This window comes from Symphalangus syndactylus, chromosome 6 (assembly GCF_028878055.3).
Source record: "Symphalangus syndactylus isolate Jambi chromosome 6, NHGRI_mSymSyn1-v2.1_pri, whole genome shotgun sequence".
In the NCBI taxonomy this organism is placed as follows: domain Eukaryota; kingdom Metazoa; phylum Chordata; class Mammalia; order Primates; family Hylobatidae; genus Symphalangus; species Symphalangus syndactylus.
Genome location: NC_072428.2, coordinates 114771450 through 114798911, shown reverse-complemented (window position 1 = coordinate 114798911; position 27462 = coordinate 114771450). Strand labels below are relative to the sequence as shown.

The 27462-nt window shown below is 33.9% G+C and overlaps 1 protein-coding gene across 38 annotated transcripts in view; it reads left to right on the top strand.

The window, feature by feature from the left end:
• POT1 (protection of telomeres 1) overlaps window positions 1-27462 on the top strand; it is a 104354-nt gene that overhangs the window by 48702 nt on the left and 28190 nt on the right. For 30 of the 38 annotated variants that reach the window (XM_055283863.2, XM_063642195.1, XM_063642201.1 and 27 more), the window contains 5 exons: window positions 8089-8219; window positions 15746-16036; window positions 20289-20444; window positions 26190-26356; window positions 27372-27451. In XM_055283863.2, coding sequence (XP_055139838.1) covers window positions 8089-8219; window positions 15746-16036; window positions 20289-20444; window positions 26190-26356; window positions 27372-27451 — 825 coding nt within the window. The remainder of the gene's footprint in view (window positions 1-8088; window positions 8220-15745; window positions 16037-20288; window positions 20445-26189; window positions 26357-27371; window positions 27452-27462) is intronic. The other 8 variants (XM_063642218.1, XM_063642214.1, XM_063642221.1 and 5 more) reach the window with 1 other exon arrangement.

Genomic DNA, 27462 nt, shown 5'->3' with positions numbered 1-27462 from the left:
TTTTAAAAGTGTTACCATGTGGTTGTAATTTATCAAGCAATTAGTATTTTCAGAGGAAGAGTTTAGATTATATAAACGTTTTATACCATGGAAAATATAATTCCTTTTAAATTTTTATTCTTTTTTTCTTACTGATTCTCTTTAACTTTAAATAATATATTTGTCTTTCATTTCTTATTCGTCAACTTTATTCAGTGTTGTTGTTTACTTTCTTCACTAGTCTTCTGTCAAGTATACCTTTACTTATCTTTTGTCATAATTATGAGCATTTATATTCTTTTCTGTAACCGTACATATTTCTTCCATTCTTTTGCTATCTCTGTGCTACATTTTAGTTTTCTTCATATTTGGATCAGATATTCCTGTATAGCCTTTTATATTTTGTGGGATTTCTAATGCCTTTTCTTTTTTGTTGCTGTTGTTATTAATAATAAAACTGTGCCTTCACTATGCCCTCAAGTTTATATAAATATGTAGTTGTGTATGGGATTATCTATCGTTTTAATTTAAATTTTTATTTTAAATTGGCAAACAAATATATATTGTGGGGGACAATGTGATGTTTAGATATGTGTATACATTGTGGAATGATTATATAAAGCTAATTAACATATCCATTACATCACATATTTACTTTTTGTAGTGAGAACATTTAAAATCTATTAGCAATTTTGAAATATGCAATACGTTATTATTAACTATGGTCACCATACTGTGCAAATCTTGAAAATTTATTCCTCCTGTTGAACTGAAAGTTTGTATATCCTTCAGTGAGCATCTTCCCCCCGACCCCCTGCTTTTTTTGAGACAGAGTTGCTCCGTCACCCAGGCTGGAGTGCAGTGGCATGATCTCAGCTTACTACAACCTCCGCCTCCTGGATTCAAGTGATTCTTGTGCCTCAGCCTCCTGAATAGCTGGGATTACAGGCACACACCACCACACCTGGTTAATTTTTTATATTTTTAGTAGAGATGAGATTTCTCCATGTTGGCCAGGCTAGTCTCAAACTCCTGGCCTCTAGTGATCCACCCACCTTGGCCTCCTAAAATGCTGGGATTACAGGCGTGAGCCACCGTGCCTGGCCAGCATCTCCCCATTTCTCACCACTGCCACCCCCCTAGGCATTGATAATCACTTTCTACTTCTGTAAGTTTGACTTTTAAGATTCCGTGTATAAATGAAATCATGTGGAAAAAAGAAGGAAATTCCGTCACTTGAAACAACATGAAGGAATCTGGAGAACATTATGCTAAATGATCATTTTTTTTTTGAGACGGAATCTCTCTCTCTCTCACCCAGGCTGGAGTGCTGGAATGCAGTGGCGCCATCACAGCTCACTGCAAGCTCTGCCTCCCGGGTTCACGCCATTCTCCTGCCTCAGCCTCCTGAGTAGCTGGGACTACAGGCTCCCGCCACCATGGCTGGCTAATTTTTTGTGTTTTTTAGTAGAGATGGGGTTTCACTGTGTTAGCCAGGATGGTCTTGATCTCCTGACCTTGTGATCTGCCCACCTTGGCCTGAGTGCTGGGATTACAGGCGTGAGCCCCCGTGCCCAGTCCATTACTCTTTTTTTTTAATGGTTCTCTCCTTTCGTATCAGCTCCCTTTCTTCTGCTCCAATCTAGAGTAGTTGTTTGCTAGGCCTGCTGTCTATCTATCTGGGAGATCCATTACTATTGTCCGTACTCTGCTTTTTTCTATTTTATGGTTTTTGCCATTGTATTGCTGGAGAATTACCTAAGAAAGATACTGTGGAGGTAAAATATCTGATTGGCCAAAATCTGGAAATGTTCTTCATCTGTCTTTATGCTTGATTGATAGTTTTGTCAGGTTTTATAAAGTTGAAGTATCAAAATTACTCCTTAGACTTTTGAAGCCATTGATTTGTTGTCTTTTTAGTAACCCCAGTCATGTTGATAGAAAAGTCTGATGTTAATCTGCTTCTCAGTCTTGCATTGGTGACCTGTTTTACTCTCTACAGAAGTTTTTAGAATTTTAAAAAATATTTGGTGTTCCCTAATTTCACAATTATGTGACTTGGTGTGATCATTTATCCTGTTTGCCTTCAATGGGCCCTTTTAATTGGAAGACTGCATCTTCATTTCTAGTAAATGCTCTTCCTCTGTTATTGAACAGTTGACTTTTGGGGCTTCTCTTGGTCAGATATTGTACTGCTAAGGTTGATTTTATGGAATAAGATTGTCAGCTGTTCTTCGGTTCTGACTTTTTTGCCTGGTGTACAGAATTTAACAGAAACAAAGTCTATGTAGAGTAGAACAGTTAGTAGAATATTTTTGTATGGCTTTTCTTTTGCTCCTGTATTTTCTACAGAGTATGTATTTGCTGTGGAATGTTCCACAAAAGTGTACAAGTGCTGGAGTTGAGAACAATGGCCATTCTTGCCACATGAATTTCCTTTAATATGTATGTTCCAGAAAAATTTACAGAAACAGTCTATATACTTAAGTAATGGTACATATGTTCAGTGCCCCTGAGTTTTGAACCAAATTGTGTAAGTGAGGATATAACCTCATTGTGGGGAAGCAAGTACACCATATTCAGATATCTATAAAGAGGATCTCTTTCTCAGAAGGTAGAGTTCAGAAAGCCCAATTCTTTTGAGTTTGCTTTCTCTCTCATTTTGTTTTCTCTATTTTCTGTCCTTTTGTCATTCTTTTTCCTTTTGCTTTAAGTTCTAGGAGATATCATCAGTTTTTTGGCACCTAAGCATAATAGGAAAAACAATCATTATCTTTTACTATATGAGTCCAAACCTTTTAAAGTTTTTGAATTTTTAAGTCATTTTTCAAATATTATACAGCAGTGAGAATAAAGAGGTAATAAAATCATTAAAAATCATAAAAAGGATATAAACATAGCAAAGTCATTTTTATTTCATAATCCCATATTTGCCTAGTTTTAAAGATATACAAACAAATGGTTCTAGCTTATTACTGCTTTCGGTTTTTCATCTTGCACTTGCATCATCAAAATACTTTTGAAAACTTTGTCGACTCAAAAATTTTTTTGGAGAGAGCAGCTGTTTTTGCCCCATAATTACAGAACAGTTTCTATTTTAGATTTCTGAACATCAATTCAAATGATTAAAGATTGATCTTTCATTTTGATATCACCTATTCTTTCCACTACCTTTAGTTATACATTTGCCTTCTGCATATCCACTTACATGCCATTTTATGTAAATTTTGGCGTGCAAATATCATGTAAGATGAAAGAATGCCATCACAAGTCATTTTAGCAAAATGGAACGGTCCTCAGTCATGTCCCAGAATATCGTATGGTGAAATCATTTTTGTTGAATGACTTACTGGATAAGAATACCATATTTCCCCTCTGTTTTTAGAAATATTTTGTATTTTCTCCCTATTTTTAGAAACATTTTCCTGCATCAATTCTTGAGCTTGAGAAACTTTATATAGGATATCATCTGGAGATAAATAGCCTGAGATTTCACTTATGTGATCAATTTTATCATCATTAGCTAAAGTGCTGCTGTTTTTGCATTTAGCTTCTGATTCATCTAATAATGGTTAAATGACTTCCTCCATCAATGTTCTTCTCACTGACCATGGGCACAAATTTTAAAATTCTGAATTTTTAACTATGTTTTAATAAAGCTAAAGAAGAAACTCAAACGATGGTGTCTCCAAACTTCTTTTATGTCTTGCAGTACAAAAACTGAAGAATGATATTAGTGATTATTTATTTCATTCTTGTATCATCCTTTAGACAATTGTCTCATTTCGTATTTTAAAAATTAGTCTTTTTAAGCATACATAGAAATAATTAATGCATAGTGATGAAATCATTACTCAGATAATGAATATCAATATATTTCAAGATATAGGAAAAAAGATCCCATAATGTATCTCAGATATATAAAAGGGTACAATAGAGCCATATGGTAATTGCAAGTAAGAATGTGTTCTCTATTTTGAAATATAAATAAAATTTGTCTTTGGTCTTTGGAAGACCACTAGCAAAGAAAAAATGTCATGAAGTATCAGTCCTTACTAATAGTAAGAAATATTGACAAAGGAAACTTAAAACCTAAAATTGGAGCCAGTGCGTCCTCAAGGGATGAGAATATATTTTTACTCTTTCTGAAAGTGCTTATTAAAGTTTTTTCATTTTTAGGATTTTTTTTGTTCCAAGTTATTTCACCCTTCTCACAAATTCAGATTTCTCTTTTTCTACCCTCCTTTCTTTCTCGTCTCCCTTTCTCTTCCCATTCCTCTCTCCCTTTCATCCCTTTCCTCCCTTCTTTCTCCCCTTTACTCTCTCTCTCCTTTTTTTTCCTTCCCCTCACTCCCTTCTCTCCTTTTTCTTCCTAACCTCATTTTCTTTCTGTCTTCCTTTTTTTTTTTGAGACAGATCTCACTCTGTCATCCAGACTGGAGTGCAGTAGCATGATCTCGGCACACTGCAACCTCCACTTCCCAGGCACAAGCGATTCTCCTGCCTCGGCCCCCCAAGTAGCTGGGATTACAGGAGAGCACCACTACCACCCAGCTAATTTTTGTCATTTTTAGTAGAGGTGGGGTTTCACCACGTTGGCCAGGCTGATCTTGAACTCCTGACCTCAAATGGTCAACCCACTCGGCCTCCCAAAGTGCTAGGATTACAATGTCTTCCATTTTTATTCTAATGTCTGGTAATTTTCTGCTGTGTTTTTATATTTAAGAATGTAGGTATAGTTTATTTTAGGTTTTATATACCTTTCTCCTTTGCTTTGTATGTAAGTAGTTTGTTTCTCTAATACGCTTTCCCCTTGAGTGGGAAACTTGATAGTGACTAATAGTACTTGTTAGGGCATATTGATTGAAATTTGCAGCCTAGGGTGGGTGGGATGAGAACTTCCAACTAGACTGTATGTTCCCTAATGTGATGGTGAGGAGGAATTTATTCTAGTTGTTAACACTAACATGAGAAGTCTTAACACTTCCCAGTTAATGAGTGCAGCCTCCTTGGAAAAGAGCCTTTGCTCCTAAAATTTTTCAAAATGGGAAGGTTGTTAAATACAAAGATGCTGCCTGAAGTCATTTTCAGGGAAGTAGAGAATAAGGATGGGTAGTCATTGAAACACTTGTTCTGTGTGTAAACTTCTAATTGATCTCCTGATTTCAGCCCTACTTTTTACTCTCACCCTTAATCCCAGTGGCTCCCATCTTCACTGTAGCCACCTTGTAGTATCTTCTGGATTTTGGCCTCCTCTGTTTATTTTATCCCTTAACCACTTACTTTCCATTTTCCTGAAATATGTTGATATTTTCTTCCACTCTCCTTTCCTTCACTGTTTTGGGGTTTGTTCCTTTAAATCTCTATACCTTCATTGCTGGGGGACTAGGAAGGAAAGAAAGTCAGTGCATTTTCTGAATCATGTGTATAGGCAGCATCAAATTGTATCAAACATTCGATGGAGAACTAACACCAATTCTTCTCAGCCTCTTCCAAAAATGGAAGAGAAGGGAATGTTTCCAAACTCATTTCACGAGGCCAGCATCACTCTGATACTGAAGACAGACAAAGACACAATAAAAACTAACAAGCAAAAAAACTACAGGCCAATACAGATGCAAAAATCCTCAACAGAATACTAGCAAACCAAATTCAACAGCACATTAAAGAGACTATTCGCCATGATCAAGTAGGATTTATTCCAGGTATTCAAGGGTGGTTCCACAGATGCAAATCAAAATGTTTATTAGCAGAATGGAGCACAAAAATTATATGATCATTTTAGTAAATGCAGAAAAAGTTGAAAGCTTTTCCTCTAAGATCTGTATCAAGACAAAGATGCCCACTCTTGCCACTTCTATTCAATGTAGTACTATGAACCTACTAGAAGAAAACATAGGGGAAAAGCTCCATGACATTGATCTCACCAAAGATTCTTTGGAAAGGACCTCAAAAGCTCAGGCAATGAAAGCAAGAATAGACAAATGGGATTGTATCAAACTTGAAAACCTTCTGCACAGCCAATATTAACAGAGTAAAGAATGAGAGAAAATATTTGCAAACTGTGTATCTGATAATGGGTTAATATCTAAAGTATATGAGGAACTCAACTAGATGGTTAGAAAACAACCCAATTTAAACATGGGCAAAGGACCTGAGTGGACATTTCTTTAAAAATGACATACAAATGGCAGACAGGTATGCGAAAAGATGTTCAACATCACTAATCATTAAAACCACAACAAGATATCACTTCACACCTATTAGAATAGTTGTTATCAAAAAGAAGACTAGTATCAAGAGGGTGTGAAGAAAAGATAACCTTCGCACATTGTAGGTGGCAATGTAAATTAGCACAGGTATTGTGGAAAACATAAATGTTCTTCCAAAAATTAGAACTACCATATGATCCCATAATCTCACTACTGGGTACAGTACTTTTCCTTTGTCCAAAGGGGATATGCTCCAAGACCCCCAGCAGCTGCCCAAAACCGTGGATGGTACTGAACCCTGTATATACTGTTTTTTCCTGAATATACATACCTATGATAAAGTTTAATTAAGCACATCACTTTGCCTTAGCACTGTGGGGCAATTATTAAGTAAAATAAGGGTTACATGATCACAAGCACTGCGATACCTCGACAGTTGGTATGATAGCCGAGACAGCTACTAAGTGACAAACAGGCAGGGAACGTAGACAGTGTGGATACCCTGCGTGAAGAGATGATTCACATTGTTTATTTCTGTAATTTTCCATTACATATTTATAGATCACAGTTGACTGCAGGTAACTGAAACTGTGGAAAGTGACACTTCAGATAGGGAGTACTACTATGTATATCAAAAGGAAATAATCAGTATATTGAAGAGACATCTGCACTCCCATGTTCGTTGCAGGCTTATTCACAATAGGCATAGAATAAACCTAAGCGTCCATTAATGGATGAATAAAGAAAATGTGGTCTATATACACAGTGGAATACTATTTAGACATAAGGAGGAAATTCTGCCATTTACAACAACATGAGTGAACCTGGAGGACATTCTTAAGTAAAATAAGCCAGGCACAGAATCTTAAAAAATTGATCTCATAGCAGTAGAGAGTAGAAGGGTTGTTGCCAGGGGCCTGTGTGGCTATGGGAAGGTTTTGGGGAGCTGTTGGTCAAAGGATACAATATTTCAGTTAGGAAGAATAAGTTCAGGGGTTCTATTTTATAACATAGTGACTGTAGTGAAAAATATGTTGCATTCTTGAAAAATGCTAAGAAAATGGATAAATGTTCTCACTGCAAAAATAACTAAGGTAATGTGTGTATTTTCATTAGCTAGATTTGGTGATTTCACAGTGTATGTGTACTTCAGAACCATGTATAGCACACCATAAATACATACAATCTTTTATATGTTAATTATAAAAAAATTTAAAGGCAGGATCTATTACAGTTTTTACTACCACCAGTGTTTGAAGTTACCGTTTTATAGCAACCCAAATATTAAATTTTTTTGCCAGTTTAAATTTTATAAAATACCTCTCTTTTGTTATAATGTATAATTTTTTATAGGTGACTAGCAAGAATTACCACTTCCTCTTTTGAGTTTTTTGTTATGACATAGTTTTCTATGTATTGTTTATTCATTTGTATGACTTATTTACTGTATCATCCTGATTTTTGTAACAGTTTTCATAAATTCTTTATGCAGTATGGATACAACTCTTCATATCTGCTGTAAATATCTTAGCCTTTGTTTTCATTCTAAATTTAGTTACGTTTATTTTATAAATTGCATTTTTCTTATTTGACTACATTTATGTTTCATGATTTGTAAACCCTGAAGCAATAAAAAGTTATTTTCTCTCCAATTTACACTGAATGAGATTTTTATTTTTGTTTTACTAAACTTTCTAAAATTAATATTTATAGAACACTTCTGCAAAATAATTTTGCGGTGTGTATTGAAAGCCAAGAAAATGTCTCTGTTTTAATCCTCTTAGAAGACTTAATTAAAAGGAAGAATAAGGTTTGGTGTTTTGAAGTAAGCATATTCTTATTTTATCAAATGCTTTAAAATATTGAAAGTCAGGTAAAATATTTTTGTGTTTTCCAGATTATTGCTCAGTTGTAACAATTGTGGACCAGACAAATGTAAAATTAACTTGCCTGCTCTTTAGTGGAAACTATGAAGCCCTTCCAATAATTTATAAAAATGGAGATATTGTTCGCTTTCACAGGCTGAAGGTATAATTCATATTGTCTAGAACTTATATTTATTTGAAGAGAACTCTGTATTGTTCACTGAAACTAGTTAGCACTAATTATATAGTTGCTTTGTTAGAACATGACAGCAAGCTTTTCAGGATATAAGAAGTAATGTAAATATTATCAGACTTTAAATAACTTACAGTAAGAAACATCTTCATTTGAACAAACCACTTGCTTTTATTCCCCAGAAATCTATTACATGCCATGATTAAAACTAGTTCCATTCTGTCTTCTGTTTCTAAATACAGACTAATGCTGTAGAAGTTTTATCTGTAGATTTTGATAAAGAACATTTATTTTTTAATGTTTTAAAAAAGAGCTTTAGGTCAACAAGAAAAATGTATACAAAGATTAGGAGATTATATTATTCTTTCCCATTTCTTGTATTAATTCAAGCTCAGTGAAAACATTGAGATACTAAGTATAAAATCAGATTAAGTTGGTTTTCATTTATAAGAAATAATATATGAACAGGAACTTTAAAAATTATGCCTGTAGTTAAATAACTAAATGTAAGAAAGCCTTTAAGGGTAGAGTTATTAAATAGCACAATTAAAAAAAAAATTTAGAACTTACAAATACAAAGGATTATTATTTTCTCAAAATTATTATCTTTATTGTTATAATATTTGTTTAATTGAACTTTTTTGTTCAATGAACTTTTGGAATTTTTCTTTGGAAATTACTACATGATGCTTTGGACAGCTTTTAAATACTTTGTATATTTTCAGTCCCTTAGATTTTAAATATTTCTGTTTCTTCATCTTTTCCTCTGTTACATGGGTTTCCATGTAACCTCTTCATCATCTTGGTTGTCTTTTTCTTCTAATGCTTAAGTTTAATTCTGTCCTTCATGGTCAGTCTGCTGCTCATAAACGAGGACAATGTTCAGCTGTATTCTACTCTTAGGCACTTTTTATGACCTATTAATGCTGTTTCCTTGAGAATAGGAGGATAATAGAGAATATTTGTGTAAAGATAAAAAGAAATAGAAATATTATCATAGCCAGGCGTGGTGGCTCATACCTGTAATCCCAGCACTTTGGGAGGTTGATGCTGGCGGATCACCTGAGGTGGGGAGTTCAAGACCAGCCTGACCAACATGGAGAAACCCTGTCTCTACTAAAAATACAAAATTAGCCGGGCGTGGTGGTACATGCTTGTAATCCCAGCTATTCAGGAGGCTGAGGCAGGAAAATCGCTTGAACCCGGAGGGCGGAGCCAAGATTGTGCTACTGCACTCCAGTCTGGGCAACAAGAGCAAAACTCTGACTCAAAAAAATAAATAAATAAATAAATACAAAGAAATATTATCATCATAGAAATGTAATACATACTTATTTAAACGTCAAAAAGTTGCTTACTTTTCACAGTATTGTTTCCTATATACTGTATTCAAACAATACACTCTTTCTTCATAAACATATTTAGTTGTTGTTATTGTTTATGGAAGTTACTATTTAATAGCAAATAGATAAACATCTCATCATTCACAATATAACCATACTCATATAGCTACCACTCTAGAAACTTCCCTCATATCCCCATCCAGGAAGGTCATTATTGTGTCTCCTGCTACAGGAGTAAAGAGTCTCATGACCTCTAACAGCATGTAGTTACCCCTTGAACAACACAGGTTTGAACTACATGGATACACTTACATGCAGACATTTTTCAATAAGTATTTTGGAAAACTTTTTGGAGATTTTCAACAATTTGTATGCACAAACACAGACCATACATGGCTCCATTCACAGTCTAGAGAAATGTGAATGAATGTAAAGATGCAGTAAATCACTGTATAAAATTAACTGTACTACTATAATAATTTAGCCACCTCTTTTGTAATATATTCATTTATGACTGTAAATTTTTCACAGTCTAGAGAAATGTGAATGAATGTAAAGATGCAGTAAATCACTGTATAAAATTAACTGTACTACTATAATAATTTAGCCACCTCTTTTGTAATATATTCATTTATGACCATAAATTTTTTAAGTACTGCCTTAGTTGTATCCAGCAGGTTTTAATTTGTGATAACTTCATTACCATTCAGTTCAATATATAATTAAATTTTTATATTGATCATAGATTTCATCTCTGATCTGTGGGTTTATAAATAATTTTTAAATAATCCATAAATCAGAGAGGAAATCAATATGAAAATTCAAAAAATATTGAATTAGCATTGAATATATATTGAATTATTGAATATAATATATTGAATTATATTGAACATATATATTGAATTATATTCAAATAATCCAAATAATATATATATTGAATTATATTCAATCCAATTCCATAGGAGTATTACTTTTTTTTTTATATTTATTTAAATCATTTAATAGTTACCTTTTTTTTACTATTGTTTATTGTGGTCAGAAAACATACTCTGAAATGTTTAGTATTTTGAAATTTGTGGATGCTTACTTTATATTCTAACATATGGTCACTATAATTTTTTATTTCTTATCTATTTTATCAGCTATTGAAAACTGTTTTAAAGGCTACTATGATAGAGGATTTGCCTGTTTGTTTTAGCTCTATCGATTTTGCTTAATAATTTAAGGCAATGTTAATGGGGTTTAAGCCTTCTTATTTAATGTTATGTTTTATATATTGTGAGGCTGCTGTATAGATTTAGGGTTACTATATTTCTCTATAAAGTTGTTTCTCTATTTTCATGAAATGTTCATATTTAGGGCTAGTAGTGCTTCCTTACACTCTTTATGTTGACAGTTCCACTAGCTTTGAATAGCCCTGTTGTGTTTGGTTGAGCAATGTCATTCTAAGTACAGACATCTGTTTTAGATATTAGAATTTATTTTTTCTTGTTTTTCTTATTGCAATTTGAAGATCGTAGTTCATAGCAAAAATATACATAAAACGAGTCAAGATCTACTCTTCTTTTTTCCAGCAAATATTTATTTATTTATTTATTGGCATCTGTTTTAATGCAAAGAAGCAGACAATATAAAAGTAAGCATATAAATCAAAGTAATTTCAAGTAGTGATAGCTACTATAAAGAAAATAAAGCGACCGGGCGCAGTGGCTCATGCCTGTAATCCCAGCACTTTGGGAGGTCTAGGCGGGAAGATTGGAAGGTCAGGAGTTCGAGACCAGCCTGGCCAGTATGGTGAAACCCCATCTCTACTAAAAATACAAATATTAGCCAGGTGTGGTGGTGGGTGCTTGTAGTCACAGCTACTCAGGAGGCTGAAGCAGGAGAATTGCTTGAACCCGGGAGGCAGAGGTTGCAGTGAGCCGAGATCGCACCACTGCACTCCAGCCTGGGCGACAGAGCGAGACTCCATCTCAAAAAAAAAAAAAATAAACAAATAAATAAAATCAATAAAGCAAAATCAGGAAAGGCCTTTCTAATGAGGAGACATAAGAATTGAGATCCAAATAATGATAATGAGAAGTCCTACTGAGATATGAGGGAAAATGTTTTCCACCAGATGACACTATAGGTGCCAAGGCTCTGTGATAGGAATGAGCATGGTATTGGAGAAACAGAAAGAAGACCAGCATGGTCAGCTGTGGGGGAGGTGTTACAAGATGAAATTGTGGTAGGTAAGTTATTTAGATTTCACTGTAGGTATAATGAGAAGTCATTAGAGGGTTTTAAATGTGAACATGAAATTATTGGTTCAAATTTTGAAAAAAATCACTCTTACTAACGTGGATAACAGATGAGTTCTTGAAAACAAGCATGAAGGCAAAGATATTCTTTAGAAGGCTATTTCAGTTTTACAGACATGAAATGAGGATGCCTTAGACTACAGTGGTGGTGGAAATAGAAGTAGACTAATTAAGGTATATATTGAATCTCAACCAAAGAGGACCTGCTCATAAATGATATGTGAAAGCTACCAACACACCTAAGCTGGAAGATTGTTCTGGTTTACTATGTTAATCAGCAGAGGCAAGCTTTAGTCAACAGTATACACTAGTGAGCATGGAATTGGTGATAAAAATGATGATCACAGAACCAAGAATCAATCAGACATTGGAGTATAAAAGAGAAGCAGCATATACATCAAGTAGAACCCATTTAAAAGGTAATAGATCAGTTGTAGGCAAGTATAGTTAGAATCTGCAGAGTGAACTTCTGTGTTACGAAAAACTAACTGGTACTGGACTAGCCCTACTGCCACGAAGACCCATAAAATGTTATGAGGCAACTGTTTTTTAGGCATCGGGCAATGGGTAACTATGAACAGAGAGTGAAGAGAAACTTTTAAAGTGAGCCCCATGATGACCACATCCCTGCCTACGGACATTTTCTCAACCACTGCACAGTAAGCTGAAGTTCAAACTGTGGTCAAAGTTCAAGGCAGCTGAAAGCTGGAATTTTCACAACAAGAAACCAGAGAGGAAAGAGCTATACAGAAGGGGATGTCTAAAAGTCCACCAGGGTTGGGGTGGGCTTGAATACTTGGTTGAAAGCCAGGCTGCACAGGGCAGGGTAGATCTACTTAAGGATTACAAAAGCTGCTGTGTGGTTGAACTGTGGTTGAACATTGTGGTTGAACATGAAACGGATACTGGAGGTCTAGTAATGGGGTGCTGGAAGTCCAAGATAGTCAGGGACAAATAACCTTATTAATACCTCCTTAACAGCTTGGACATGCAGCTGAGGCAGCACAAGGGTTTCACCCCCCAAAAGTAGCTCACCTCACGAAGGACCACATCTTATAGTAAGGCCTGTTCTACACATGTTTTATCAAAGCCTAAAACAAGTTCTACGGAGAAGACTTCGCAGAGAGTTTGCAGGGTGAGTCCCATCAAGGTAGAAGACTTTGGGAAACATCATGGGCTTTCCACAGATCACCCTAACAAAGCATAAAAACAAGCATTCATGAGTTTAAGATGACCAGACAACAACTCAGTGGCCAACAAGAACAAAAATCAGTGTTTGTCAGAAGAAGCCAACATAATTCAGAGTCTTTACAGTATAGCATCTACGATGTCTAGTAAAGAACAAAAGATATATTAGACATGAAAACAAGAAAGTGTTACCCCTAGTCAAGAAAAAAGAAAAAAACATACACATTCTAGACCAACTCCATGGTAGCCCAAATGTTGTCTTTATTAAACAAAAACTTTAAAGCACAGATTATACAGACTTTCAAAGAATTAAGTGGAGGTGAGAGGATCCCTTGAGCCCGGGAGGTCGAGGCTGCAGTGAAATATTATTACACCACTGCATTCCAGCCTGAGTGACAGAAAGAGACCCTTCTCAAAAAAAATAATAATAATAAATAAATAAAATAACTTAAAAAAGGAATTAAGCAAAAATACATTCACTGAAATTTTTTTAATGGACAAACACTTGTTTATTGTGTATTCATTTTTTATTTTAGAGCTCTAATATAATCTGAAGTGACTTATTTGGAAATATTCTCCCAGCTGCTGGCAAAACTTCTTTTTTTTTTTTTATTATTATACTTTAGGTTTTAGGGTACAAGTTAATGGGTGCAGCAAAACAACATTCACTGAATTAGAGGAAGATGTTGAATGAAAAGATAAGAAATTTCATCAGAGAAGTAGAAACTATTAAAAAGATTCAGGAACTGAAAAGAACAAATGAAATGAAAAATCTACTGGATGGGCTAAATAGATCAGATATAAGTTAAATTGATGACAAATCATTAGAAGCTACCTAATCTGAAGAACAAGGATTAAATAAAAATTGACAGACCCTAAGGACCTATGGAACAATATCAAATGTTACATGTAATTTAGGATGCAAGTGGAGAGAGGGTGAAGGGAAATATTTATAGAAATAAGGACCAGAATTTACCCAAATTTGATGAAAAACAAAGACTTGAATGTACTTTATGCGGGGTATGTGCAAAGAAATGCACATCCAGACAAAACATGGTGAAACCTTTGAAAAAGAGAAAAATCTTGAAGTCAACTGGAGAAGAAAATGATGCATTGTCGGAGAACAATGATACCAGTCATCTTTCACTTCTTACCAGAGACAGTGACACCCAGAGAACAAAGAAATAAGTTTTATATGGTGATAGAAAAAAATTTATTCACACAGAATTTTATATCCAGCAAATACATTCTTCAGGAATGAGAATAAAATAAAAACATTTTATATAAAGGAAAAATGAGATAGTCCATGGGAGCATATCTGCATAGCATTAATGCTAAAGAATGATATTCAGGCCAAAGAGGAATGCTAGCAACTAGAAGCTGGATAGTTAAGAAGTGACAAAAATACAAGAAATGATGGAAAAAAATAGCAAATATGTAAACACGATGTTTTTGTTTCTTTCCATAATTTAATTAAAGGATAAATGCCTATTTAAAGCAAAACCAGTAATATTACATGGTAGAGATTATAAAATATGTAGAAAAAATACTACAACAGTAACACAAAGGATGGGTGGGATGAATAAATGGAATTCTACCATTGAAAAGATATTTGTGAAGTAGAACGCGTGAAATAGGAAGTGGCAAGTATGAAATGGAAAGTAGAAAGTACATAGTGGAACAATATTGATTCCAAGTAGATATTAAGAAGTTAAAGATTTATTCATAGCTAAGAAGAAGGAAATGGAGCACTAATAAGAATTCCAAAAGGAAAACAAGAAAGGAACAATAGGAAAAAAAATGGTTTTAAAAAGAAAAGAAGCAAAAAAGCAGTATGAAAAAAAGGAAAACAAATAAGATAGTAGACTCAAATATGGCCGTGTTAATAACTGCGTTTCTGTGAATGGACTAATTTCCAATTGCAAGGAAAAGATTGAACAAAAATAATCAGGAACCAAATATATGCTACCTACGAGAAATGCACTTTAAATATGAAGACCTAAACAAGTTAGAACTAAAACTGTAGGAAAAAAATGTACAAAGTAAACAAGGGAAATGAAGTAACGATATTACTACAAGAGAGTTTTGGAAGGAACATTTCATAAGGACAAAGGGGTCACTTCATGAAGATGTAACAATATAAATGTATGTGCCTCTGATAACAGCCCCTGAATTCAGAAAGCAAAAGAGCTTATGGCATATCTCAGTGCTCTCAGTCACGCTGATTAAACTCTAGCCTGAGCTTCATTTTGTTCACTTTATATTCTCATATTTCAAGTGTTCTAGTCTTTTCTATAATATTCATAAGTCACTGTCATTTATGATCCTTTTTCGTTGTATAAATTACACCTTAATAAAAAAACTAATAAATGTAAAACTGCAAGCTTGATAGGATTAGGGAGACTACCACCTAGCTCTTTAAAAAATGTAAGTGAATTTTGCATGGAGGTTCACAGTTTCCATGATACTTCTGTATCTTGGTGTAGCACCAGCACTTGGGTGTAGAATTTACATGCTAATTAAATGAAAAATAGTTTTTAAAAAATGCCCTCTCTTAATTATGCTGGCAAAATTGATAATCTTTCCAATTTCTTCGGTTTGTAGGTTCTGCATCAGTAAGCTATTTTATTTGTATGTTTTCTACTTTGCCCTACTTTCTTAGATTCAAGTATATAAAAAGGAGACTCAGGGTATCACCAGCTCTGGCTTTGCATCTTTGACATTTGAGGGAACTTTGGGAGCCCCTATCATACCTCGCACTTCAAGCAAGTATTTTAACTTCACTACTGAGGACCACAAAATGGTAGAAGCCTTACGTGTTTGGGCATCTACTCATATGACACCGTCTTGGACATTACTAAAATTGTGTGATGTTCAGCCAATGCAGTATTTTGACCTGACTTGTCAGCTTTTGGGCAAAGCAGAAGTGGACGGAGCATCATTTCTTCTAAAGGTACGTATTTTTTAATAATGGGAATTATAAGTTAGCACCACTTACATGTCTGTAAAGAGCTTATGTTTCAGTGTTCTGATGAGATAAATATGCATGCTGTGTATTATACTAGGAACTTAAATTTTAACTATTTTTGATGAGCCTCGATATTCATGCAGCTCTACTCTTGTACCTCTGTAAAATTTTACACTTTCCTTCCAGAGAAATATAGTGTTATCGGATCTACATGTTAAATATAGTATGACTTATGCATTTTTTTATTTTAGTAGTAATAAGATGTAGACTTGTTTTCTATTATTTCATAGTTTGTAGTCCTTTACATGAATATTTCTGTTTCCCTGTCAAGGTCACCTTCCCTCTCATTTATTTACTTTTTTGTCCCATTGATGTTGGGTTCTCTCCTCATATCTTTCACTGCCTACTTCATAGTCATACCATGGATAGTTTTGAAGCATTTTGTATTACTGTGTTTTGCTTTTAAATCAGCAAGATAAACAAATAACTTAAGACCCATCAAATCTCTGTATATACCTATCCTAGTTTAGAGAATATCTTCTGGAGAAGCTGGATGCCTGATGTTTTTCTTGCCTGGACATCCTATGGAGGATCCATTTGAACAAATGCCTATTCAGGCCTGCTCCTATGGTTATTTCTCTATACTCTCTTTGGAATAATAGGGCAAGAAATGGAGTGCAGTGGCACTTGGACAAGTCTTGGAGTTTAGCATTATTATCATTTACACCTTGCCCATATTAAAAAGCAGAGAAGTTAGAAATCATTGAATAAAATACAAAGTTCTAGCAGTTGAAAATAGCACATTCATATACACATGGAATATTATGAGAAAGTCGTAAATTCATGCTGTGCAGAAAGTTACATAAGTCAAATATGATAAAGCTGAAGCTAAAGCAATATAAAATCAAACAAACTTAGAACGAATCTTAGGTCAGCCAGTCATACTCTCTGGCAAAAGTGACGTTCTTAACAAATGAGCATTTGCCAACAACTGAACACTTCCTATGACAAGGACTGTACTACTATGCAGTGAGGCATATTCTGTCTTTCGACTATGTTTTTAGAAAATTCTTAAATTCCAAGATAAAATGTGCCAAATTTTAGCTGAGATAGTTGAGTCTACCTTTTCTCTCTACAGAAACACAACATATACCTGCATCCCATTGTAACAGATAACTTTTTTGGACAAGTGGAAACAACTGTCATGTAACTGTTAGTTTAAAATACAATATTGAAAAGTCAAAAAAGAGCCCATATAGCCAAGATAATCCTAAGCAAAAAGAACAAAGCTAGAGGCATCATGCTACCTGACTTCAACCTATACTACAAGGCTACAGTAACCAAAAAAGCATTGTACTGCTACCAAAGCAGATATATGGACCAATGGAATGGAACAGAGGCCTCAGAAATAACGCCACACATCTACAATCATCTGATCTTTGACAAACCTGACAAAAACAAGCAATGGGGAAAGGATCCCCTATTTAATAAGTGGTGTTGGGAAAATGGCTAGCCATATGCAGTAAACTGAAACTGGACCTCTTCCTTACACCTTATACAAAAATTAATTCAAGATGGATTAAAGACTTAAACGTAAGCCCTAAAACCATAAAAACCCTAGAAGAATACCTAGGCAGTACCATTCAGGACATAGGCATGGGCAAAGACTTTATGACTAAAACAACAAAAGCAATGGCAACAAAAGCTAAAATTGACAAATGGATCTAATTAAGTTAAAGAGCTTCTGCACAGCAAGAGAAACTATCATCAGAATGAACAGGCAACCTACAGAATGGGAGAAAATTTTTGCAATCTGTCCATCTGACAAAGGGCTAATATTCAGAATCTACAGGGAACTTAAACTAATTTACAAGAAAAAAACAACCCCATTAAATTGTGGGCAAAGGATATGAACAGACACTTCCCAAAAGAAGACATTTATGCGGCTAACAGACATATGAAAAGTTCATAATCACTTGTCATTACAGAAATGCAAATCAAAACCACAGTGAGATACCATCTCACACCAGTTAGAATGGCAATCATTAAAAAGTCAGGAAACAACATGCTGGAGAGGATGTGGAGAAAAAGGAACGCTTTTACACTGTTGGTGGGAGTATAAATTAGTTCAGCCATTGTGGAAGACAGTGTGGCAATTCATGAAGGATATAGAACCACAAATACCATTTGACACTGCAATCCCATTACTGGGTATATACCCAAAGGATTATAAATCATTCTCCTATAAAGACACATGCACACGTATGTTTATTGCAGCACTATTCACATTAGCAAAGACTGGGAACCAACCCAAATGCCCATGAATGGTAGACTGGATTAAGAAAATGTGGCACATATACACCATGGAATACTATGCAGCCAAAGAAAGGATGAGTTCATATCCTTCGCAGGGACATGGATGAAGCTAGAAACCATCATTCTCAGCCAACTAACACAAGAACGCAAAACCAAACACCTCATGTTCTCAGTCATAAGTGGGAGTTGAACAGTGAGAACACATGGAGACAGGGAGGGGAACATCACACACTGGGGCCTGTTGTGGGGTAGGGGGCTAGGGGAGAGATAGTGTTAGGAGAAATACCTAATGTAGATGACGGGTTGATGGGTGCAGCAAACCACTATGGCACATGTATACCTGTCTAACAAACCTACACATTCTGCACATGTATCCCAAAATTTCAAGTATAATTTAAAAAAAAGACAAGAATTAGTAAAAGCCTTTCTTATGACAATTTAAAAGTAAGCCTCAAAAGTCTTTTTGTACCCTTCAACTCAGCAATTTTATTTTCATTATCTTAAGGAAATAATTTAAAATATTTACAAAGGTGCATTTAAAAGAATATATCTTTCTTACAGTATAAAAAATGAGAATACAGTAGAAAAAATTAGAAAAAAAACAAATACTAACAATAGAGAATTGTGTATACTATTACACTATTTATGTAGGATGACCATAAAATAACATTGTAAATGTCACCATAAAATACTTTGTAACCATAAAATGACATTATAGACATACACTTGTTGAGATAGAATTTCATGATAGTCTATTTAGTGATTACTGTAGTTTCATTTACACACTAAAAATGTATATGTACATAGCAAAAATATATTGGGAGGCCTATAAAGCAACATTTTACTGTTTTCAACTCTGGAAAATAGAATTATGAGTGATTTTTTTTTTCCAGACAGTGATTTTCTTATGTATCAGAAATAATTTTTAAATTATATTTTTTAATAACAGAGGAGCTAGACATTACTCGATATAACATCTGGTTACATACAAAACAGTATAATCATTTTCCATCTCAACCTGAGCACAATATTAATATTGGTACCTTTTTTACTAACCACAGTGCATTTATTTTAATTTTTCAGTAGCCATAGTATACCAATCATTTGCATTAAATATAATTTAATAAATTTGTTGATCTGACATCATTCCATATTTTTCTCTATTCTGTTAATATTATATGTTATTTTTCTGAGCAGTACTCTCAAACTGAATTTTCTCTAAGTGTATATATTCTATTTGTTTTAATATCTACAGTATTGGTGCGGCCTTATCTTTTGTGTGTTTTGTTTTATGGTTTGTTTTTTTTTTTATAAATAACCAGGCATCATTTATAGCCAGAGCTGGTGGGTAGTTTGTATGTCTCATCTGTAATATGGTTTGGAGAACAAAAAGTGTAATATGAACCAGAAAATCATCATATAAAGGAAATTATTCAAATTTGCAACATTTACTTCTTTGTATGGAAACATCAGAGTAATGCTTTACAACTAATTTAAGAATGAGACTGAATCTCATAAAAATAATTTGATTAATGTCAAAGAAATGTATTACTATTATAATTTTTAGAGCATTCGTAATTTCACTAGTTGTATTTATATCCAAAAATATTTTAATACATACGAGTGTTTTTCAAGACCATTTTGGTTTGTTTTTATTGTATAAAGCACTTGACTCAGGAATATTTATTCTGAGCTTATGGCAGTGTGACTCTTTCTCCTTTACATTCTTCTACATTTTCCACATTACCCGTATTTCATATGTAGTTCTTTAACAATCAGAAAATAATGTCATATTTGAAATAGTGCCAATATTCAGAGGCATAAGTTTAATTACTTTTAAGTACTGTTCCCAGGAAAAAAACTTTTTAGCACAAGCATTTTTTCGAAAGGATCATAAAACTACTCTACTCTCTTATGGCAGGTATGGGATGGCACCAGGACGCCATTTCCATCTTGGAGAGTCTTAATACAAGACCTTGTTCTTGAAGGTGATTTAAGTCACATCCATCGGCTACAAAATCTGACAATAGACATTTTAGTCTACGATAACCATGTTCATGTGGCAAGATCTCTGAAGGTGATGTTGAGTAGGAAAAAATGTTACTTTATGTTTTTATAAATTACAGTGGTTTTTGCTCATGTAAATTTTTTATATATGGTTACATGTATAGGTGATACAGTGTAGAAATTATATTTATTTCTTTGATTTTTAAGTTGTAAAATGTATGTTACAGTAAATTATTAAAATATAAACTTAATGGGTTACAGCAATTTTTAAAATAATCTTTCTTAAATATCTTAAAGGTATACATAATTTTACTGTGAAAATAGTATAGAAAAATTTTATTGTGTGAGATAATACTGCTTTAGAGTGAAAAAGGCTATATAAAGTATTGCTAACTTAAATGCTAAACTTGGTAAACTGGTTTGATAGAATGTAGCTGATAACTTTTTGTTCATTAGTTTAACAAATTGTTAAATTACTTCTAATATATATTGTAAATTAGGTGTGTGTGTATACTGTGTAATTTATAGAATTTGCATACTGTCTTCTGAAATACATTAAGGTGCACAGTTTAGATATGGCAGTACTTAACTATTAACAAAAATTGTAGGGAATTTTTTTCTCTATTATATCTTTTATTTGAAAGTACTTTTTGCAGTAAAAAATGATAAATAATAATACAATAAATAATAAGAGTAACCTTTGCTAGGCACTTCATATGCATTTGGTACTCTCCTATAAGATAGGTGATGATAGTCATCTCGTTTTACAAATGTGAAATGAGGCATTCAGTGGTTAAATCAGTGGTTCAAGATTCCACAGCTAGTTGGATTGAAGCAGGGTATTTCCCTGACCGCTTCACGGGCGGAAACTGACTCCAGTTCCACAGGTGCTGGAACTAGCCAGCCGCTTCAGTGCTGGCAGGGGAGAGCTCCACTCACTCAGACCACAGGAGTGGAAGCATGCAGGTGAGCAGGTGCAGGAGCCAGGGCAAAGGCTTTTGGGCACGGGCAGAAGCAAACTGTACTGGCCCCACAGCAGCATCTGAGAGGGTGCCAGTGACCCCTGAAGCCCCAGAGGAAGTGTTACAGTACTGTTTTAGCTCTGTCGTCCATGGACAGCTTAAGTGTTAACAACTCAGTGGAGGGTAGCTGTGACTGACTTTCATACCACACTTGTGGCACCTGAGCTCTTGTCAGTCATCCAGGAGGAATGAGGTCTCAAGAATAAATTGAAGATGGTAAATGCAGGGAATTTTATTACTGATGAAAGTGGCTCAGTGGGAAGGGGAAGTGAAAAGGGGATGGAGCAGGAAGGTAGTCTTACCTTGAAGTCTGGCCCTCTCTGGCTAGATTGTTCTCCCAGGTTACACCATCAAGCTGTCCCTCTGAAGTCAAGCTGCTTCTCTCTGACATCCAGCCATAGTGTCTGATGGCCAGCTGCCTCTCTCCTCTGCCAGCTGAGCCTGGGGTTTTTATGGGCACAGGATGGCAGGTGGGGTGGGCCATGGGTGGTTTTAGAAAAGGCAACATTTGAGCAGGAAAACAGGGATGTAAGTTCTCACTTTGGGCTGTGGTATCAGGCTTTTCAGCTTGGGAGCAGGGTCCTTGCTGGGGACGTGCCCTCTTCTGCATAGAATTTCCCTGCCTCCTGTACCTATCTGGATGAAGCTAGTGTTTGAATCCACAATGTCTCTTTGCAGAGCTAATCTTTTAAAGCATTAAATGGAAGTGATCTACATCACAAATATCTTCTAGCCTACTTATAGGAAGTTAAAAGAAAACAGTAAGAATGAAGATCTGAATTTTAATGCCCAATTTCCCTTTATAAATCAGTGGCCATGGAGTAGCAAATATATCCATTCTACATTGTATTACAAATAAGTTCACCATCAACACTGTTCTGGGTTACAGAAAAAATAGTCATTAAAAAACAAAACAACAACAAAACAAGTAAGTTTACCCAACTCAGATGAATAAATTAGATTAAATCCAGGGTCCAGGAAGATAGTGACTGTACTTTTTTGTCCTCTGTGTCTATATATGCATGCACATACATCTGTGACATCAGAAAATACTATTGAAGATATATTTTTGACATTATTTCCCTGAAAGCTATTATCTACATTGATTAGTTTATTTCAAAATTAAATATAATGATAAGTTCAGTTCTGGAGGTTTTCTCATAGAGTTCTTTCATAAATAAAATGAATTTACATTTTAGATTCACCTCAGTTCCACACTCTGCATATCTTCCTTCGCCATTTTATTCTCTTCTCTTTCCCTATACTGCTTCCAATCATAGGTCTTCCAACATAGGTCTTTCTGTTTCTGTTTTTCCTGCTTTTCTTGTCTTAGTCCTGAACAGCACCTATCACAGTGCTTTCACTATAGTGAGGATGAAGTAAGTAATAGCTGCTGCTGAATGAATGAATCAGTGAATGCTGTGGATTTTTTTTCCAGATTCTTTTCTCCTTTTTTATGTTCTTCTTTATTTTGCCCACTAGAGGGTGATATGAGCACACATAATTAAGAAAATATATGGCACTTTGTTTTCTGTGAAGATATCATGGCATTATATTATTTGTCTGCAATGCAATATAAAAATGAAAATGATTTTTCTCTGTGTAAGTAATATAACTTTAGATTTTTATTTAGTACACATTGACATCACATTTATTTGTTTTCTGACAACCTCTGTAACATTTCTTCTTAATTTAGGAACTCTTCACTCACGTGACATTGATATAAATGAATTCTTCTTGGTACTTTCAAGACAACTGTTTAAAATTACGTTTTTGTGTCAAAATACCTGGAACCAGTGCGAAAGACTTTTGTTGTATAGGAGCAGGAAAAAATGTGTTTTTATTTTAATAAAGAGGACAGTATAATGCAATTATAGAATATAATATAATCAACATCTACAAGCAATATATTTTAGAGCCCAAATTGCCCTTAACTATTTTCTGAATCTCACTTTTTGTTATATCATTCCCTTAAACATTTTACACAGACCCAGTCACATAAACTGAGATTTCAAATCTTTTGTCTGGAAACTAAAGCTTTACTTTCTAAATCCCTACTCTTATCCAGACACAATTGTTAATTATAAAATATACATGGTCATAATTATGTTTTGGCCTTCAATAGTTCAACAGCTGTGATTTCGTTGGCTATTTTAAACATATTCAGGGAACTAAAAATAGTCAACGTAAAGAGAAATTCTTGACAGTTTATGAGGAATCGTTTGATTATTTCTAAAGGGATAGTCATTTCTTACTAGCCATATTTACTTTGCTTTTTTTTTTAGTGTTTCTAGTTGTTTTTTAGTATTTAAATAGACTTCTATAGTTGTTTTTTAAACTATATTTATATAATTTTTTGGTTGTTTCATTTGTATTTTTGGAATCTTAATACTGACAGAATTAATCAATACTTGTTTTTTATAATAGACCATCTGGCACGTTTCATAGTATTTTTAGTCAAGCTTTTGAAAAAATACAATGCTGCCTCCATAAGGAATTTTTGATAATAACAACTTATCTTTATGTGAATAACTTATATCTTGGCCTCAAAATTTTGTTATATTAAAAAAATACTGTAGTAGACAAGATAGTATAATAAACACCCGTGTGTTCACCTTATTTTTAAATGTTTTGCCACATTTATTTCAGACACTTTTAAATTTTAGGAAGTAAAACTCTGCACATTGAACCGTCTTTGAGCCCCTGCCTGCTCTGGTTTTTTTTTTTCTCTCTTTCTCTGTGTCTCCATATGTAGGTTTGTATGTACACCTATGTTTATTATCCTTTCTCTTTATGTATTTTCTGATAGGGTAAAGCTCCCCTCTCATATTCTTTAAAATTGATTTGACTATTCTCTTTTGTAAAAGTTTTTGGATTAGCTTTTCAGATTCCATGAAAGCTTCTGGGAATTTTGATTGAATTGCATAGAATTTAAAGTTTAATTTGGAGGAAATTATCATTTTTGTAATATCAAAGCTTTTTGTATGTGAATATCTTTCTCCATGTGTTTAGGCCTTCTTTCAAATCTTTTGTAGATCATACATACATGTGCTGTACTGATATATTTACATATATACACACGTATTTTAAAAGAATCACAAAATAATCAAGTCAAAAAGAATGAGATAAAACTGGAAAATTTTATGTTTTTTCCAATATCTCACTTTGAAGACTGAGGAAAATTAGTTTTTTCTTTTTTCTTTTTGTGCTTTTCTTCTTTAACTTTCTTTATACTACTCCTTGGCTATGATATAGATGTAAGTGAAAGAGGTCAAAGGAAAGGCTTATATCTTGTCTGCTCCTCATAAAACCCATGATTGGATGGGAAAAAAGATCTTGGGAATGAAGGAGTAGCACCTGGGAGTGTGGGTTTTCTCCTTACCTCCTTTGTTTATATCCTCCATCAGAAATATAAGAGTAATGAGGGGAAATATAATTAAGAGAAGCTACAATAAGCAGAATTGGAAAGTTGATTTGCTACTCATCTTTTTTTTTTTTAGATGTTTCCTTTTATAGGATTGAGCCTCTGTAATCTAAAAGTCCAGAATTCTCCTAAATGCAAACCTTTTTGAGTGCCAGTATGAGAGTGACCCCTTTGCTTTCCGATTATTCAGTGTACAAAAATTTTGTGTCATGCACAAAATTATTGAAAATATTATAGAAAATTACCTTCAGGTTATGTGTATAACATGTATGTGAAACATAAATGAATTTCATGTTTAGACTTGGGTCTCATCCCTAAGATAGCTCATTATATATATGCAGATATTCCAAAATCTGTAACATCTGAAATCTGAAACACTTCTGGTTTCAAGTATTTCAGATAAAGAATATTTAACCTATATAGCTTTTTTGTTATGTAAGATGTTATTCAATCCTGAACTTGTGGGGGAAAAAAAGTGATATCCCTGTAGTCACCCAGTAGTCAGCAGTGCTATATTTATACAAATGAATTAAATTTCCTTGTTTGTGACTCCTTTTGCTTCTAAATCTTTCTTCATAAATATAAATGTGATTTAGGTTATATAGCTTCTTTTAGGTAGTTGTCAATATCTTTGAATAGCATTCTGCATCTCTCTCATTTGAAATCTCCATTAAAAGAAAAATCTCAGTGGTCTATAATTAAAGACATTTGTAGGCTAAGTTTAGCAAAACATCTGAGATTTAACTATAGAACATTTAATTCAAAACTCTAATTAGTTAACTCTTATGTTTGAACTCAAAGAGTGTTTCACACTGTGGTGGTGCAGGCACAGATGCAGAAGTTTTCTTTCCATAGAACTTGTAAGATGGAAAATGTTTATTATTTTTCGATAGTACCATATTTAAAATTTCTTCTTAGTATTCTTGTAATGACAGTATCTTCGGGATCATATTTAATTAATCCTTAAACTAGTTAAAGCAAGGCATTTTCAGAAACCTTAGTCAAATAGAGGGCTTGAATTCCGTTTAGGTAATGGGTTTCTTAACCATTATATTTTATTGATGCTAAGACAATATTTTTTCACATTTTAATATATCTGAAATGGATATATCTCTTACAGTTGAATGTGTGTGTATATGTATGTGTGTGCACACGTGCGTATGCATGCACATGTCCATATATTTAGTTTTGATATAGTCTCCATGCAGCTGATACTCAGCCCCACTCATATAGCATACTTTGCAGATACTTTAGTATATTTCCTGACTGGTCAGTGCCCTCATTGGCCCCATATTGGTTATTAAAGTTTTAAATATCAGAAGTATTTTAATTTTTCCCCGCTTTCTAAATCAAATGATCTATTTTCTAGGTTGGAAGCTTTCTTAGAATCTATAGCCTTCATACCAAACTTCAATCAATGAATTCAGAGAATCAGACAATGTTAAGTTTAGAGTTTCATCTTCATGGAGGTACCAGTTATGGTCGGGGAATCAGGGTCTTGCCAGAAAGTAACTCTGATGTGGATCAACTGAAAAAGTAAGCTTTTAGTATTTAGAAAATGTAAATAAGGTATTGATTAAGCCAATTTCTAAGATAATATTGTTCCTGGGGCTTCTGATAGTTCCCTAGCCTTTTGTGCCATTCGCCATGTTTTTAAATAGATGAGCCAAATGAAACAAATCAAATGATTATAGGCTCATATAGCTAAGTAGTAGCAGAGCCAGGGTTATAGTTGAAGTTTTCCAAGAGTTAGAATCTGGCTTTTACACTCATGCTTCTCTTCTATCATTTACCACACTCTCCAAGTATAGCAACAAACAGTGGAAACTAGACCTTAGCTAAAGTTTGGAAAATTTGATACATATCTAAGATTCCAAAAATATTTAATTCTTTCATGAAAAAAATATATTTCTGAAGTGCCACTGATTAAATAGATAACACATGTTTTGGTGTATCACTCTCTTTTAAACTTTTTAAAACTTTTACATGTGCCAGAAAGTAAATAGTATCTTAGACCTGCTATATATTTAGATCTGCTTTTCCCAAGATATTCCTAGTGAGTACTGTGTGTAGAAGCATTTTGGTCAATATTCTAGAAATTTTAAAAATCTTCATATCTTCAAAGAGAAAACATACTGTTCATTAAATTTAAATAACTTTTGTCTACATTTTAATTCATTGGAATCAGTGTGACATTAAATTAGCTCCTGTTTTATTACTTTTATATCAATTTCACTGATTTTTAATATCTAGCTTCTTGAATCTAGACTTAGATTGTTCTGACTCAGAATGCCATCCATTAAATTCCCAGTTTATTTTTGTTTGTATTATTTCATCATTCTGCTGTTTCACTTGTATCTTTCTAAACTCAGGTTTTTAATTTGAACCCTCATAAAATCTGATGAAAGCAATAGATCCTTTACTGAAGAATGCATATACATACAAAATTTTATATACAATTTCAATGAATTTCTGGATTTTGTGGGTAGAGCTAAATTTACTATGTTGGCTTTGTTTTATGCAATTTGAAATTGTATTCTTTCGATTATAGGGATTTAGAATCTGCAAATTTGACAGCCAATCAGCATTCAGATGTTATCTGTCAATCAGAACCTGACGACAGCTTTCCAAGTAAGGATAAT